Below are 18,208 nucleotides of genomic sequence, written 5' to 3' on the forward strand. Positions count from 1 at the left end.
TGAGCAGAGGCAGCTTGTGAGTTAGAGCAGGAAAAGGATTTAGAGACCACCCAAAGAGGGTGAAGCTGGGGCTAGATCTGAGGGGTCGCCCCCAACAGCTGCTGCTTGGGAAACGCAAATAAAGGGGACAGAGGGTGATTCCAAAGTCCACACACAGGCTGCAGAAGAGCTGAAACCCTTTCCCTGGGAGGGGTCAGTCCTCGCCCGTGGAACAGCATCACGTTACGGGGCTGCTTACTGCAGCGCCACCATGCAAAGGTGCATTTGGGCAGGGACAGCTGAGCGCAGCTGAAGGTGGAAACTCTATACACCAATGGGCAGTGCGGCCAAGGAGCCCGGACGCTGAGGTTCTACCCCCCGCCCTACCACAGAGTAAGCCCAAGCAAACTCCTCAGTCCCCCTCAAGGCACCACATCATGTTGCCTGCCCCAAGAGTGCAGAACTCCCTCCCTCAAGAGCGGAGCACAGCTGTTTCCCTAAAGGCCTTCTAGGAGAATCGGAAGACCTGCCTTTTCTGGAGCCCCTCGGAGTCGGATCCATAAATAACGGCGCTGCAGGGAGAGTGCAGATTGCTGTTCATTGATGTTTCTGAAGCAGCTTTATCGATTTAATGTATTTACCGGGCATGTTGTAAACCACTGTGCAGACGGTTTCTTTACCCGTGTTCCTGGCTGAGCAGTTGTGTGTGACCAGAAGCACAGAAAAATGTCCCACGGGAAACAGCAAGAAGCTGTCTTTACACACTGCATGGGCTACTCTGATCCCCTGGATATCTCTGTCAATACCAGTAATGGATGGAGGTACCTGAAACACCAGCATGGACTGCCCAGATTAACACACCCCCTGCGTTCAAGCACATTCAGCCACAAAGCAAGCTGTACCACCGTTTACAGGCCTTCAGTTCTTTCAACGCTGCAAAGTAGGGTTGCCAGCTCCAGCTTGGGAAATTCCTGAAGATTTGGGGGGTGAAGCCTACAGGGGGCAGGGTTTGGGGAGGGAAGGGGCCCCAGTGAGGTACAACGCTATAGAGTCCACCCTCCAAAGCAGCCCTTTATTCCAGGAGTAGAGAGTCCAACAGCACCTTTAAGACTAACCAACTTTATTGCAGCATAAGCTTTCAAGAACCACAGCTCTCTTCATCAGATGCAATTTTATTGTAGCACAAGCTTTCGAGAACCACAGCTCTCTTCGTCAGATGCAACTTTATTGTGGCATAAGCTTTCAAGAACCACAGCTCTCTTCGTCAGATGCAACTTTATTGTAGCATAATCTTTCGAGAACCACATGCATCTGACGATGTATCTGACGAAGAGGGTTGTGGTTCTCGAAAGCTTATGCTACAATAAAGTTGGTTAGTCTTAAAGGTGCTACTGGATTCTCTACTATTTTGCAGCTACAGACTAACACGGTCAACTCCTCTGTATCTATTTTTTCTAGGGGAACTGATCTCTGCCACCACCTGGAGGTTGGCAAACTTATTCAAGAGAAGAGAGGAAAAGGGCAGTACATTTAAGTGGTTTGGATGACGTTAGGTCTTAAGAGAGGGAGCTGAGTTGACAATTCAGGTACTCCCCTTTCCTCCCCCAGCCACCTCAATACACCTTCAAAACGTCTCCGAGGAGCTGCAGAGGAATGAATGGAAGCTTGCAGGTGGGCTGGTGGCTGCCTGACTCCCGTCTCAGCGTGGTTAATGGAGCATCTGGCGGAGCTCCAGAGCAGAAGTAATGGGTTTAAATCGATCCAGTGCTATTCTGCTAGGGCTGGGCTCAGGGGAGCAGATGCAGGAGGAGGGCAGAGTAAACATATAAACAGGGTAACTGTACTTTTAGAAGAAGCCGCCCGGCACTGGCCTATCTATTCCAAGAGACAGAGACGAGATTCACCCAACAGACAGGGCACTAAACAATACTTCACCCCCAACACTGGATCCAGCCCAACTTCTAGAGCTCAACCAAAAGGACAATCAGGAGACATGCACCCACAAGGAAGAGACCCACGTGGAGAAGCTGCCTTCTCTTGGCAGAAGCTCGCTGCAGCCTCCAGGCTGATTCTTCTCCCGGGGCTATTCTCTAAGGGTACATCGTTTCCAGTCATTCTTTTGCTTTGCAAGAAGCAAGAGCTAATTTAATCTAGAGCGATCAAATCTGGAACATGTCCCTGGATACTAAGGGGCTGATGCGACTGTACTTTATCTGGGAGGAGGGAAATGGCACCATGAGAAGAGCCAGGAAAAGCTGGCCTCACGCTGGCGGTGTGCAAACAGAGACGCTTGCTTAGCAAATATACCAGAGATGGATGGCCGGACGCTACCCCTGCGTTAGTGCTGCTGCAGATGGAGTGGGGTGGGGAGAAGAGAGCTGAATGAAGGCTTTTGGTTGGGGCTGGTCCCAACCTATTTTGCTGAAAATTAAAATCCAATTAATATGGGGGCTTGGCCCATCAGGGAGTTCTCCTGCACACACTCCTCTGCAACGAACATGAGTTCCACAAGAGCACTACAGCATGCTTAAGAGACCAACTTCCCGAACTGTGAAACAGACACTCAACCAAACACACACCCAAACACACAGAAAAATGAATAGGGCCAGGGGTTTAACTGCTGGCGAGGCAAAGAGCTTCCACATGACTTCGCAAAAGTTCAGTTCCCATTTAAATTTGGCTACAGCCTACAATCCTTGCGAAGTGAATACATGTGGCTAGTTAGCACACCGGCATAAAATCCACACAGGCTACTTATCTCTGGTATGCCAACGAAGCAAGGGATGAGGCACATTTTAAAAGACCTTAATCCCATTCAAAGCTGCACAGGAAAAGCTCTTTTGCCTTGCCAACATCATGTTTAAAACTGGCCGAGGAAGTCAGGCACCAGAGGGATCCAGAAACAAGAGTCTGCCGTGGGGAGGCCATCTTTGACCACAGCCGACCTCAAGGTGGAGTCTGGAATTCCCCCAGAATTCCAACTGATTTCCAACCTGCCAGATCAGTTACCCTGGAGTAAATGGCAGCTTCAGAAGGTAAACTCTGTGATATACCAACGATTCGAGGTGAAATCCTTCCCCAAATTACCCTCTCCCAATGCACCGCCCCAAAATCTTCAGGAATTTCCCAGGCCAGGGCTGGCAACCCTACTTCCATCAGCAAGCAAAGGCAGCCCTTCCTCAGGGAGAGAAATTGCTAATCTCACTCTCCAAACTGCTTTTGCAGTGCTGTTACTGTAAAGCAGGGCTTTTTTTCTGGGGAAAGAGGTGGTGGAACTCAGTGGGTTGCCCTCAGAGAAAATGGTCACATGGCCAGTGGCCCCGCCCCCCTGATCTCCAGACAGAGGGGAGTTGAGATTGCCCTCCGCGCTGTGATCAATATTGAGCTCATTTAGCTTCCAGACTGGTTCTGTTCCCCCTTCTCCATGGGCAAAGCTATTTATCCAAGAAAAACAACACATTCTACACAAATGTTATGTTATGCATGACTCTCCACAGTTCTCAAGCAAGATATAAATGCCGACAGGTGGCTCCTTGCAGATTCTGGACTTGGGACGTGGGCACGGGATGGAGTTTCCCAACTGCATCTCCCCCCCATCCTTACACGCACCACCTGTATCCCTTGCCTCTGAATTCGGGAGGGGGAAGAATAATGCAGCTTGCCTTTTGGTTTACAAAATAAAAAAACTTCGATAGAAAAGACGTGCGCATATGTGTACATGGAGCTTTCCAAACTTGGCTCCTCTGGTTACAGAAGTTGTCAACAGAGGCCAAAGGAGGTAAAATGGTCTCTTTTACGGGACCAAGTTAAGTGTCAACAGGGAGGATTATGCAAGCTTTCAACTTTCACAGAAATTTTCATCAGCGAAGGATTCTAGATGCCAGGCGGGAAAATTGCCAGGCCCGTCCCCAAATGCCAGACTTCACTTGGCAGTGTCCACAAGCCAGGGAGCAACGCAACCAGGCTAAGCTGCGCAGATAGGGTTGATGTCAGAATATCAGGTCACCATATGCCCCTCTTGAGCCCCCCCCCCCCCCGGGCTTGGCACAGATAATTTCCTGTTTTTGCCATGAGCTCATGGCCCAGGAATGCCCAGCATACGCCACTTGACACTAGTCAGAGAACGTGCCTTTTGTTACCCCACTGGCACACAGCATTTAGCTGGCACATCAGAGCAGCTGTTGCCAACTACTAGAGAACAGGAGGGAGTACGTGGAAGGAGAAATGGGAGATGTGAGGGTTTCTGACCCACCACCAATTGGTTATATAGAAAGCATTAAAAGGACAGAGGCACTTATATGTTTCATGCTGGAGAGAGGAGCCACCCTCTCCTTAGAACTGGGAAATCGACTCAACCCCCAAGCTCACAGGGCAAGTCTTAGCACTGGAGCAGACGTCAGAGGCAGTCTGTCTGTCCGCCCCTTCCTCTTTTTGGGAGGCAGGGGGCAGCCCATCAACACAATGGCTTTATTCAGGGCACAGCAGCTACACGGAGCCCAAGGGAACTTTCTGAGCTGGGGCAGAGGATGGAGAAAAGGCTGGCTGGGAACAGAGACCCCATTCTCCCCGTAAACCCCTCCCATTCTCTAACGCCCACTATGTATTGCTTACACGAAGCAGCGGGGTGTGTGTGTGTGTGTGCCATGGATGACCTCAATAGCGACAACATCCCCATGCAGGGAAGGACCTACATTGCTCCCGCAGGACGCAGCCTGACCCCACCCGATTAGCCAAGGGTCGCCAGATAAGAATGCCATGCAGACCCTTTTGCAGATGCTGTCCAGAATAAGAGGGATCTATTGTATATTCCAAGGAAAGAAGAGTCTGTGATGTTTGGGGGCAGAAAAGCAATCTTTTCAAAACAACTGTTGTTAGGAGGGAGAGATTACCCCCCCCCCCCCGAAGCAAAATAGCTACCCCAGTTTATTTCCAAACCCAGGATTGGATAGCAAAATGCATTCTCAGAATATGTCCACTTAGCTTTTCCAGAACACACCAGTAACCCTAACCAGCAATATGGGACCCAGTTTCATTCTGAGTCTCATGCATTTCCCCTACTTTACTGAATCCAGGTGCATCCTTTATTCTAACTTTTCTCTCTCCCTCTCTAAGGCACGGGCAGGATGAGGCAGCCCAGTCCATCACAGACTGTGACCCACTTTTAAATCACAACCAATCAACTGAAGATCACAGTAAAGGGGCTGTGGCTCGGGGGTACAGAAAGTCCTGAGTTCAATCTCCAGCATTCCCAGTGCAAAAATCAGGCAGCTGGTAGAGTGAAAGGTCTGTACCTGAGACCCTGGAGAGCAGCTACCAGTCAGAGCAGATTATAGTGACCTTTCAAACCAATGATCTGACACAATTATCAGGCAGCTTAAATAAAGGGCCACGGCTCATTGGTAGAGCAAAAAGCCCTGGGTTCAATCTTCAGCATCTGCTGGTAAACAAAGCAGGTAAGTATGTGATACCTGAGGCCCAGGAAAGCTGCTGTCAGTCATCTAGACAATACCTACCTTGACAAAGCAAGGCGATGATTCATTACAGGGCCATGCATGACCTTTTGTGATTTCTTGTCTCTCTTTTTGAAAGCCTCTTCTGCTATCCTCAGCAATTCTGAGCTTGCTTGCAATTTCCTACAGTCTGACATTTTTTCCAGTTTTTCACTCATTGCGGGTAGTGCCAGATGAACAGGTTCTTAAGTTCCATCTTGGCAGATATTGGTTGTGGCTGTACTCAAGAGATCTATCAGTAAAGGGATAAGGAGGGACTTCACTACTATTTCTGTAAACAATGAGGGAGCGGAGAGTTCACTACTATCGTTCTGAGTAGGGGGTATGCACTCGAACCCTCCTCCTCCCTCCCATGGGGGGGAGCAGTGGGGGGGAGTCTGAAAGCAAGCAGCACTTTTCTTGCTGTTTGCAATGCAAACAGCTAGAAAAGTGCTGCGGGAACAGCTGCTGCCACTTTGCCCGAAGCTTCCCGAAGCAATATAATTCGCTTCGGAAAGCTTTGCTTCGGGATTCCCAAATCGGCTCAGCAACGCTGGGGCCAATTAGGGAATCCCGAATCTTTACAAATCGGGCCCGATTTGAAACCCGAAGCACACATGCTTAGCTGTAAGTATGATCCTACTAGGTAGTTCCTTTGTTGTTTAACATATCAGTCATGGAATTTGTCTATGCTCTGTTTCAACACTGTTAAATCTTTAAACCTTTGTTTTCATTCTTTCTTTCTTTTTAAATCTTGCAGATTTCATGTATATATCCATGACACGTATACTGAAATGTTGTGATATTGATTGTACTCACACCATGTAATTTATTTATTCTATTTTTTAATTTTATTTACGTCATTTATAGTCCGCCTTTCTCACTGAGACTCAAGGCGGATTACACAGTATGGAGTTAATACGATCAGTATCAAGTAAGTGCATTTCAATACAATACCATAAGGTAAACATATACAATTTAGTCTCAGTGAGAAAGGCGGACTATAAATCATATAAATAAAAATAAAATAAGTAATTTTTTAAAATTACAATGAAGTGGAAAATGGTTATCTGTCTTTCAGTCCCAAGGCCCTAACTGAACCCATTTCCATTGTTCTGTGACTTTCAGCAATTCAGATCTCTGTTTCCACAAACTGATGGGGCATCCAGGCTTTTAAATTTTCTGAAAGGGAACTTTTAATGCTCATTAGATATCAGGTAATTGAACGAAGCTAAAATGTAAACCAACATAGGACGCAGCGTCAGATCTGGAAGGCTAGAAGCTGGCTGCTCATACATTTTAGTTGCTTTAAGAGAATCTGTCCAAAGCAGCTGAGCCAGTAAATGCATCAAGCAAGGTTAAGACAGCACAGCAGTACTGGCAGACCTCTGAAGGAGAGGAAGCTTGCAGGCCTAGGGCATAGTTCCTAAATTTAGGGACTCCTCCATCTTATTCTGCAGCCAAAATTTCCACATTCCAAAAGCAAAAGATCACTTAGAATCATAGAACCATAGGGTTGGAAGGGACCTCCAGGATCATCTAGACCAACCCCCTACACGATGCAGGAAATTCACAAGTGCCTCCCCCCCATTCCCCTAGTGACCCCTGCTCCATGCCTAGAAGACGGCAAAACACGGGCAGGATCCCTAGCTGACCTAATCCAACCTCTAATCTTTTAAAACACAAAGTTCTTGAAAACAAACGTGGCAGGAAAACAGGCTCAGACTTGGGCCTCTCTTTTGGCTTTAACCGACCCCACAGTGAGAGAAGAACAGGAGGTGAAGCCCACTGGCGTCATCGAGGAGAAGTCCCTGGCTGGAAGAATAAACCTCAGAAGGAAAAGGGGAAGATTATTTTGCTGATGAAACATGTTCTGCCCCTCCATTGGGCAAGACAGATGCCAAGTGGCAGTTTTCTCCAAGGGGCGGAAATCTCACCTCTTAGGGGACAGGCTGTGGCTCAATGGTAGAGCATCTGCTCCGCATCCAGAAGGCCCCAGGTTCAATCCCTGGGATCTCCAGGTGCGTGATGTGAAATACTTCTGCCTGAGACCCTGAAGAGCTAATGCCAGTCTGAGTAGACAAATACTGGCCTTGATGGACCAATGTTCTGATTCAGTGTAAGGCAGATTCATGTGTCCACGTGACTCTACATGAACAACACCCAGCCTCAGTTTTCCTATCTGCAAAATGGGAACAACAGTGACCCTACTCAACAGCATGGTGGGCTGACTGGACTATAACGGGCAAGGCCTGGCTTTCAAATCCCCATGAAGATCACTGGGTGACCTTGAGTGTCACTCTCTCTCACCCTCATCTACCTCTCAGGGTTGTTGTGATGTTAAAAGCAGCTCTCTGGAGGAGTGAAGGGATAGAGGTGCCATAGAAAGATAAATGGGCAGGAAAATAAGAGTGGCTAGGGAAAGCATTTGCATTCTTTTTTCGGGAAGGGGCTGCTGCAGCGCACTGGAGAGCTTCCGGTGGAAACAGGACCAACAGAATACGCCCCTTGTTTGAGGAAGGGGGCGGGGAGGGTTTCCTCTGGAGAGGGACTCTGTGGCAAGTTTGGAAGGGGAACAGTCTGGAAACTGCCGCTTCCCCTTCTTGCTGGCTTTGCTCGCTTTCCCAGCCCAGGCCCCATCTGTCAGGCAGAACCCTGCCCAGGTGGCATGTCTCGGAGCCCAACGGCTATCAAAAACAGGCCTTTGTGACTGAGATTTCCTTGGCAGGTGAGCCTGGCCAGGCAAAAGATGCTTTATGACTCCAGGAACTGGGAGGTACAGGACGGGGGGGGGAGGGGGGGCTGAACTCTGCAAATGAAGAGGAGGGGGAGGGTGGGGAGGGGACTTCCCTGAAGTTCAAGCAGCAAGCCTTTGTTTTTTCTCTGCCGCGTGGCTATTTCTAAATCCTCCCGGAAGGCAAAGTAAAGAAAAATCAAGCTCACCCTTAAGATTCTTTTTCTTTTCTCAAAGATAACATTCCACCACTGCGTTTTAACAGCAGGCCATACAAAAAATATGACAAGCAGCAAGACCAAAGGGATCCCTCAATTATTATGCTGTGTATTGAACACTGTAACACCTACAACACAAATCTCCCAAATCTTATTGCCCTCCTTCAACTGAAATGGGAAACGGGCCCCCTTTGAACACTTTACCTCATACACACACAAATCTAAACTATTCCAGCACAAAGCTGATGAGTCCAGGCTAACAAGGGTTTGGAAGTTGCCGTTTCGCTCAGGGCAAGCCAGCAACCCCCGGGGAAAGTACTGGACCAAGAGTGCTGCTCCAGTCTCTTCCCAGACTGCATACACACAACTCTCTTTTGTGTGTATATGAAGATGCTGCGCAGACAGAGAGGACAGGGGGTCATGGGAGCAGCATGCAGGCTGGCTCGCACAGGCAACTTTAATGATGCCCAGCTTTGGTTAACCATATTTGGACTGCCTGGGAACCGTTGGGACCTCAACCCTGCCAAACACAACGGAGCATCGTCAGGTCCCCAAACCGCCTCCGCGGACCACGGTGGAGCAAGAAAGCAAGTCAAGACAGGAAGGCCACAAGCAAGGCAGAGAGATCTCCGATCTGTACGACCGGCCTGAGATGGGGCAAGCTTGGGATGCTTGCAGCCCTGTGGGAATTTAGCCGGCGGAAGAGGATGGAGGGGGGCAGGCAGTAAGCGGGAGGGGGAAGAGAACACCACACAGGCTAGGGGGTGAAAAAATAGCATCTGGTGGGGATAAAAAAAGAAAGAGTGGGAAAATCCAAGAGAAATAGACCTCTCAAAGGGGGAAACGCCATAGAAGGGAAAGAAATGGCCTTCTCCCAAAAGAACTGGTAGTTTGGGCCTGGCATGGTTATCTGTGCAGCACAGCTGCCGATCACGGTGCTTTACAAGTAATAGATGCAGCAGAGAGAAAGGTCTCGCCCCAAGCAGCCTACGATCCAAATTTCAACGGAGCAGGAGATAGCAACAGGGCAGGGGAGGCCGTGGGAACAAGGCAGACAAACAGAGAGAGGCTTGAGATCACTTTGGGCTGACAACAAAATTGAAACCAGAGGTTTCCACATACACGTGGGTCTGGGGGAAGCATCCAAAGGACAAGGGGGCGGATCCCACTGAACACGAGGATTTCTTTGCCACAAAGCACCTGCCAAGATTCATGAGCCAAACAGCTGGCCAGTTTTTGCCAAGTAACTGCCATGAACGGCTGATGCCTCCGCAGTGATTGGAAAGGTCAAGTCCCTGTTCTGCAGGGAAGGAAAAAGTGGTAGGGGTTTCCCCAGATCTGCAGGCACTTAAAGCCTCACTATACGAAACACTTTGCCCGGTACACCTCAGGTCCGGTCAAAGGATGTGGTTTGCAAGATACATGTTTCACCAACGTATGATGGGCTATATATACACATTAAGATTCCTTAATGGGGCAAAGAGCAGCTCTTGGGGCCATTTCAGGTTGGGAAAATGGGCCAGGGGGAGACTTAAGCTTCCTCTCCTCTTTCTCGCCGCCTGCGCTGTACTCCCATTCTGAATCAGGCCGATACGTGCTACCGAAGCTCAGAACTTCCAGGCCAATCAGGGAAAAATGCATTGTGTAGTTAGACCTATTTGGGCAAATGCTCTAATCTAGAATTTGCTCTCCAGCACTGGGATCTTAGCTCAGAGAAGGGAGTGGAAGTTATTAGGGAAGGACTCTCATACCATAGCCACGCCTTCCCCACCTCCAAACCAACTGTTTAGCATTCTTGCAAACCCACCCCTCCATTTACACAGTGATCCACTCCCAGGGATTTAGCCTTCTCTCTTCCCCACCCTCTTTTTAGCTTCGCCTTGACCTTTGCTTGGAAGGGCATGTTTTTTTTTTTACAAAGAGGAGAGCCGACCTGAGCCGGTAAGACTGAATTTGCCCCGCAAATCACAAATGTCATTTGCATCTCTTCCCTCCCTGCAAAGCTTCCTTTTCCTTTTGGGGGACACACACGCGCGCGCGCGCACGCGCACACACACACACACACACACACACACACACAGGCTTTTGTGGAGCTGCACATTTTACAAAGGTGAAAGGCATGCTGTCATTATAAGGACAAGTCTTCACGATCATGACCCCCATTTCCGGAATTCTTCGCACCATCACACACTGCCTAGGATTCCTTGATACCACAGCAGACCAGTTTTAAACCAGGACGCCTTTGAAGAGAGAATCTTGATGAGTGTTTCCAGAGGCCACAAGGGGGCAAAGACTAGCCAAGTCCATCCCTTACCCGTGACGTTCCGGAGCTAGAAGTACATCAACCACCTCTGGAACGCTGTTCAGACCACTGCTAGCTTTGCAATTGTTCTCAGGCCATCCCTGTACGGTGGGATTTTATTTTCATTCCCGTCTTCCAGAAACAAGGGCAATAGAGGCTGATCAGAGGCTATGTAAAGAATCCACAGAAGATCCCACCTGACCAACTCTAGCTCCCATCCTCACACACACATAAAAAAGCAGGCTGATTCAGGGCACAGCTGAGTCTCTGTTGCCTCATTGGTCAGAGAATTTGCAAGCCCCAGTCCCAGAAGTTGAAGGAAAGTCTGCACAGCTACAAGAACAACGATGGCAACAGCCAGTTCAAATCTTGCCACGGCCACAGTGCCCCAGGTGACCTTTTGACAAACTTCTATCGACTCTCCAACTGCAACACGATACCAGCCTACCTTACAAGGCAAGTGCACAGATTTCCAAGCCAATGAAAGTGAAGCTCTTTGAACACAATTGTTTCATTGCCTGAGAGAGTCCTTGCTTTGCTTGGGCTGTTTCTCCAGTCCTGCATTATTTTGTTTTATTAAGAATCTTCGCTGTTAAAACTGAACGGTTTTATCATATGTTGTACTCTTTGCTGATTGACTGAAGAGCTCTTATCATATTTATAATCCGGCTGGTGAAATAGCTCCCTCTCTCTCTTTCGCAAATCTACCTCAACTGAGCGGGGTGTGTGTGTGTTAAATATCCCCTTGTTCCTTCTCACTGCAGCCTTCCCACCTGCGTGGCTATTCTTCTGTGTAGCTCCCACAACCTCAGGAATGACCTTTCCAAGAGTTGCAAGCAGTTACAGGGGCACAGAGGGATATGCAAAAACTCCTTGTGCCTTCCATACACGGGTGGCTGAATTCAAGCCACTGGTTACACTCAACAAACTGAGATTAAAACTGAGAATGGATACGAATACAGGTGGTTGTTCTTATGACTCGCCCCACCTTGCTCTGCACGAAGGTCCTGATTTAGAACTCCCAGCCGGATCCAATTCTAATTCGGCATGACATTCAAATGCAGATGCCTGGACAGACAGAAGTTTATTATTCGTAATCTTGAGTTCTAAATCTCAATTTAATCCTGGTCTGGAAAACAAATGTCCATCCACCTAAGCGCCTCCAGCCACTCTTAATCCCTGCTCCCCAGCTGTATTATGGGGATAACAACACTGACTTTGTTCACTTCTCTGAGTGGGGCACCAATCTATCTAGAAGAGCAGCACATGAGCACAGATTAATTATTATTATTATTATTCCAGAGGAGAGGAGTAAGTCATGTTAATTTGTAATTGTAAAAGTAAAGAGTCCAGTAGCACCTTTAAGACTAAACAACTTCACTGTAGCACAAGTTTTCGAGAACCACAGCTCTCTTTGTCAGATGTATGGCCGTGCATCTGACAAAGAGAGCTGTGGTTCTCGACTGCTTATGCTACAATAAAGTTGGTTAGTCTTACAGGCACTACTAGACTATTACTACTACTACTACTATTATTATTATTAAGACATTAATCCTGAATCAGAGGCAGGGCAGAGAAGCAGGCAGAGCAAGGGGAAGCCAAGAGAAATGAGGTAAGGTGGGTCCGTGCTCAGCGTGGCATCACCTCAGTTCCGTCTCAGTTCTTCGTCTCTGAACGCGGCACTGAGCCATGAGACAACCCCCCCCCCAACCATTTCATCTGCCTTCACACCAAGTTCACGCAGGAGCAGAGAACCCCAGCCAGGGGGGAAGTGCTGAGCAGGCCTTTCCCATTAGGCAGGGGGCGGGGAGTGGAATTCAGGCACCAGTCCAGAAGCAAAGCCTCTCTGCAGATATTTTATGGCTCAGCTTCTGGGACAAGAGCTAAATGAGAGAGTGCCTGCCACATGGGACACCGATCACAAATTCCTCCCGGTTGCTAATGTTATTCTTCCGTTGTTCTGAATGTACACCTCCTGCATACACACAGTGGACACACAGTTACTTCTTGGAAGGTGGGGCAGAGGAATTCAAAGCCTAGATCAAAGAACACCTAGGTAGCGAGACGAAAGTTGCAAGTCCCTGCCAGCTCATGCAGACCCCCAAAGCTGCTTCCTTCTGCCAAAGAGACCCCTCCCACCACCAAGGTCAGGAGGGTACGGATATACCACTAACTGAATGTAGGCCAAGCATGAGCTACAGGCTCACCTGCTAGTCATTAAAGCAAGCAAGAGAATCCATATGGTTGAGGGTTAAGGTGGCAGATTTCCAAAATCTCTGGTTTGGTGCTGAAAGACAGCTGGGGTGGGGCAGTGAAGGCTTGAGTTCAAATCCTCCTTCCATCCCTTCGGGCTAATGGCTGAAGCAAACATTACCACATTCACAGGAAATTGTTGGAAAATCATTGACACGATGGCTTTTCTGATATAAGTCGTGGATCCTCCAACATGACACACCCAGAATCTTCATCACAAGCTCTGAGCACAGATGAGGATGTCTCCATGTGCTTGTGTTTTCACTTCCTTCGGATTTCCAACAACATCCAGTACGGTAAGAGGAACAAAGTGCCTCTTATTCCCTGACAGCCTCCACCGCACAAGTACCCCCTTGATGGACATTTGATGCTCATTTTAGAGAAAACAGACACAGGAGATGGTGCTGAGACACCTTTCAACCATTCATGCTCTCAAGCACACCCAAATGCTTTTTGAGGTCTCCTTCATTGTGGACTGTGTGAGATCACACAGCTGTGGCAGAGGAGATGCTCTTTTATCCCAGGGAGTGGTGTGGGAAGACACCCACACGCAACAACACCCAGGAAGCTGCCAAAGGGAGAACCACGTTGGTCGACTTTGGGAAAGTGGTGCAGTAGTGGAAAGCGGGATGCGGAGGAGAGGCAGGGCAACAGGACAAAGAGTAACCAGGCCACTGCTGTCCAAGGCAACCACCCGATGGCACAGCTTACGAGCATACACTGTTCCCAGACAGGAGGTCGGCTTCTAGCATGTGCCCCGAGTGCCACAGTGCCCTCCTTTCCACGGGAAGGGGGGTAGAACCTGTAGTGTCCCACCTACCACTCCACGACCGTTTTCCTTTTGTCTGCCTTTATCTCCCCTAGAAATCCTCCCTGAGCCCTAATCCAAGTTAATGCTTGGGCCTCCCCAGTCTGGGGAGAGCCATCTGATGGGATGACACCCATTTTTTCCAGCCATGAGGAGTGGGCCCTGACTGCCTTCTTTCTCTGCATGGGAGAGCAGCAGGACTGTGTCGCCCTCCGTCCTGTCAATCCCTACTTCGCCCAGATCCCAAATCCATTCAGCCCACACAGTGCGTGCATGCATGTTTGTGCATGCGTGTAGAGGGGGGTGGGGATTACCAGGGTCTGGTTCCCTTCTTGATACATCCAGGTTTGCAATAAGCATACCCAAAGAAGGGTGTGTGTGTCTGGTGCCTTCTTTAAACCATCACAGTCCCATAAGATAAAGGGGGGGGGACTTCATTTCAGAACGCCTGTCACATAGCACAGGTCTTCTGGCACCCCACTGGGCTTTTTTGAACGGACAAGAAATCTGTACAGGTGGGGCGGCAGCAGCCACCTTCAGGGCACGGCTTCTGTCTGGTGGGGCTCACGAAATGTGCATTTTTTAAAAAAAGTGTTACCTGGGTAGGGGAGAGAAAGGCTATACTCCCCCTCCCCCCTTCTGAAGTCTCCTTGACAAAGGATACGTAAAAGAGAGGCTGTTTCTCCCCTCGGAGATTTATGGGGTGGGGAATCAATTGCAGAAGTATGAAGATTTAATACCTAGATATTCCGGCGGGGAACAGAAAGATCAAGGGGCTGCGTGCGGGCTGCAGATGGAGGCGGGAGGGGCTGCACATCCCCCCTTAAAACAAGCAGCAGCAGAAATTCGAGCCTCAGCAAAGCCCCCCAAGTGCTGGGTTTGTGCGCACAAGAGCAACCCGTCCTTTTCTTCCCACCAGTTGCAAATAAATGCCTTACGGTAGCTGCTGCTGCTGTACACTGGGGTGGGTGTGTACGTGTGTCTTTGCAAAATCCACCCCACGAACGCTGTGCAAGAACAGAGGCGCCTGCACTGAAAGGGAGAGGGTGTGTTTCTTTTTTGGGGTGTGTGTGTAACCGTTGTATTGCCCCCCCCCAAGCCAGACCTTAGCGAACCCCACCTGGAAGAAGGGCGAGGCGCCTCCAATGCACCTCCTCGTGGCTTGGACAAAAAGAAACAAGGCACCAAATGTCCCCTCGCAAAAATGATTCCCCACCCCGGGATCGAGCAGAGAAAGGGGGTGTGCCGCCTGCGCCCCGACACCCTGGGCGCTCCCCGCACGTATTGCAGAAGGGCACCTGAAAAGTCCCCGCCGCTTGCCTCCCCCTGCAAGACCTGAAATGCATTTGCAAGCCCCCCTCCCGGTTCTTCCTGTGCACGACACTCACCTTTGCTGCAGTAGCTGGCAAGGAAAAGGCAGCCCAGGGCGACGTGGGCCAGCCGGCTGCGAGTCATTGTTCCCCGGGCCAGTCGAGACGCCAAATGCAAAGAGGTTCGGAGCTGAAGCCCGGGAGCTGACGTCAGGTGCGAGGGGCGGGGCTCCCCTGCAAGGGGGGGGGCTGCTCCGAGGGGGCCGCCCCCCGACAGCTCTGGAAGCCCAGCCCTTGCTAGCAGCCCTCTCTGCGGGACGCCCCAGACCAGTCATCCCCAAACGGGCCAAGTGGGGTCGCTCTCAAGGGTCGAGCCCTTTCCATACTGCAGGGCTAGCCAGAACCCAAAATCAAACGCGGGGGGTTCCTGGACCCCCCCCCCCCCGAAAGACCCAGCTAAGATTTGCTGTGGGGAGGCTGAGATGGCAGCCAAGGGCGGGTGAAACTGATGCGCCAGTGGCAGCTTGCAGATCATGAAAGGCAGTTCAAGATCAGATCAAGTGCCAGGGAGCTGAAGCAGACTCACTGCCATGCAGGGACGCGGTGGGTTTATGGTTGCGCTGCCTTTGCCTTTGCCTTTGCCCCGCCTGTGTGGTGGGGATATAACACAGGAGCAGAAGAGGGCAAAAACAGCCTGCAGGTAAAACCCAGCCAAGATGGAGCACAGCCCGTTGTCATCCTGGCCAGTCTGAGCCAAGCAGACCCTTGGCGCTGCCTGCTCCTGGTTGCCTACCAGGTCTGTGACCCACAGGGGCTTTTTCCAGTAAGGTCACAGGCCAGGGGCCCTGACCTGCATAGGCCAGACAGGCCCGATCTTGTCAGATCTTAGAAGCTAAGCTGGGTCAGCGTTAGCAATTGGACGGGGGACTTCCAAGGAAGACCAGGATTGCAGAGGCAGGCAATGGCAAACCTCCTCTGTTAGTCTCTTCCCATGAAAAACCCACCAGGGGCCGCCATAAGTCAACTATGATTTGAGGGCAGGGGTTCATTTTGCGCTGACCGGGATAGCCCAGACAAACCCAATCTTGTCAGATCTCAGAAGCTCAGCAGGGCGCACTGGTTATTATTGGATGGGAGATTTCTAAATAAGGCCAGGCTTGCATAAGCATGCAATGGCAAACCACCTGTGTTAGTCTCTTGCCTTGAAAACCCCAGCAGGGGTTGCCATGAGTCAGCTATGATTTGACGGCACTTTCCACCACCAAAGGGCCAGAGATCAAGGACCACTTGGTTTAGATTTCACCATGGTGGTGATCACAACAACAGGTTTGCCCTTTGCCTCCTATGTGCATGATGGCTGTCTAGGGCCAAACTGAGCAGTAATGCTTCCAGCCACCTCTGTCCAGGGTGGTGGCCTACCATGAACTTTCCTGGTAAGTCGGAGGGCAGATCTGCCCTAGTCTACCAGTTTAGTTTTGCAGACAACAGCCCGCTTCGTCAGGTGCAGAGGTGGTGGGTATAATCAGCAGATTGTGGCTTGCAGGATGAGATAGAGCAGACTTGCTGAAGTAAACACGTCTGGGATTAGTCGGTGTCTGGGCAGGAGACAGCTCTGGATCTCTATTCACACTGCCTTTCTTCCACAACAGGAGAGTGACAAGATATAACAAATGCTACATAAAGACTCTTGGAGCTGACATGATCAACATTAGTGTTACAAGCCTAAAATTTGGAACATGCATTGCACACAACTCTTGCAAGAAAACGAGTCATTTGAATGCCATTTGCTCCCCACAACAGGGAATATGCGCCACTTTGGTAATCAGAGATTATGGATTTAATGGTTTTAAGGGAAGACTCTTTAGATGTCTTCTTCAAGACAAAATTACAGCCTGCTATTGGGGGGGAATGGGTTGCTGAGCATGTGAGCCAGGGACCACGAACTTCTGCCCCACAGTCCAGCCCTGATGGCATCACTGATGCACACCCCAAATACTTTCAGGTACGTCCGCACCAGCTAGACAGATCAAGCCTCCGAATGAATTACATCATAAGAGGAGACTGAGCTGCCAGCTGCTGGGATGCTTTACTGACCCACTGACCCAGGCAGCCTCGGATCCAATGAGGGAGGATTAGCGGCGGCAGTCAAGACTCAGCATCCTTCACTCAGCTCTGAGACCAGCGGACAAGACTTTGGAATAGAGACCAGCATGGGCCAGCCCAAACTATGTTGCCATCCTGAGCAGCTGCCCTGCACAATTCGAGGTGTGTAGCCCAGTCTTCTCCGAGGTACAGCAAGGAATCAGATCACGCACGGATGCTGTAGCTCTCCTGGAAAATGTCGTAGTCACAAGAACCACAGAGAACTGCTTGTGAGAGCTGGATGTCTCTGGTTAAGGCACAGAGGCAGAAAACTTGTAAAGACAAGGATTTTTATGCATTAAAATACTTGTACCCCGCCTTTCCTTTGGAGCAGCCTGATTAACCCAGTTTGGCCTGAATTAGTCTGGGCTTGGGAACTAAGCAGGGCTGGCCCTGGTTAATAAGTGGATGGGAGACCACCAAGGACCATAGGCTGGGTTGCTATGCAGAAGCAGGCAATGGCAAACCACCTCTGAATGTCTCTTGCCTGGAATGCCCGGTCGAAGGGGTTGCCACGAGTCGACTGCAACTCAACAGCACCTTCTTCTTCTTCTTCTTCCCTCTTGGCTCAAAGCAGCTTCTCTACAAACAGCTCGCCTGAGTCGCTCTTTCTCCTTCCATCAGGCTCTCTGAGGCTTTGGTGTCTGCTCCCTCCCTGGCTGAGCCACACAGAGTCCTTATGGCATTTTTTTCTCGTTTCCCCCAAAGTGGGTATAGCAGTGCAAACTTAGGACTATGTTGCAGTGGACTGAAAGCAACTTGAGTGCTTTTTAAAATATACAGTTTATATAAATGACCCATAACCACCTACATGGAGGAGTCAGTTATAGCGGATCTTTTTTTTTACAGGATAACATCCAAGACAGTGATGTCTTTAACTAACTAAACAACAGAGGAATAGCCTGCTTATCTGTCTAGCATTTTCTCTGTCTAGCACTTTCTCTCTAAGGAGTATGGTTCTCCCTCATTTTGC

At 49.8% G+C, this 18,208-nt stretch overlaps 1 protein-coding gene across 3 annotated transcripts in view; it reads right to left on the minus strand.

Moving 5' to 3' along the window:
- Positions 1 to 15,255, minus strand: part of MCAM (melanoma cell adhesion molecule) — a 58,395-nt gene extending 43,140 nt beyond the window's left edge. For all 3 annotated transcript variants that reach the window (XM_054998403.1, XM_054998404.1, XM_054998402.1), the window contains exon 1: positions 15,172 to 15,255. In XM_054998403.1, the coding sequence (XP_054854378.1) occupies positions 15,172 to 15,238 (67 nt within the window). In that variant the 5' untranslated portion in view covers positions 15,239 to 15,255. The remainder of the gene's footprint in view (positions 1 to 15,171) is intronic.
- Positions 15,256 to 18,208: the final 2,953 nt, after the last annotated feature.

This window comes from Eublepharis macularius, chromosome 14 (genome assembly GCF_028583425.1).
Source record: "Eublepharis macularius isolate TG4126 chromosome 14, MPM_Emac_v1.0, whole genome shotgun sequence".
NCBI classification, from domain to species: Eukaryota; Metazoa; Chordata; class Lepidosauria; order Squamata; family Eublepharidae; genus Eublepharis; species Eublepharis macularius.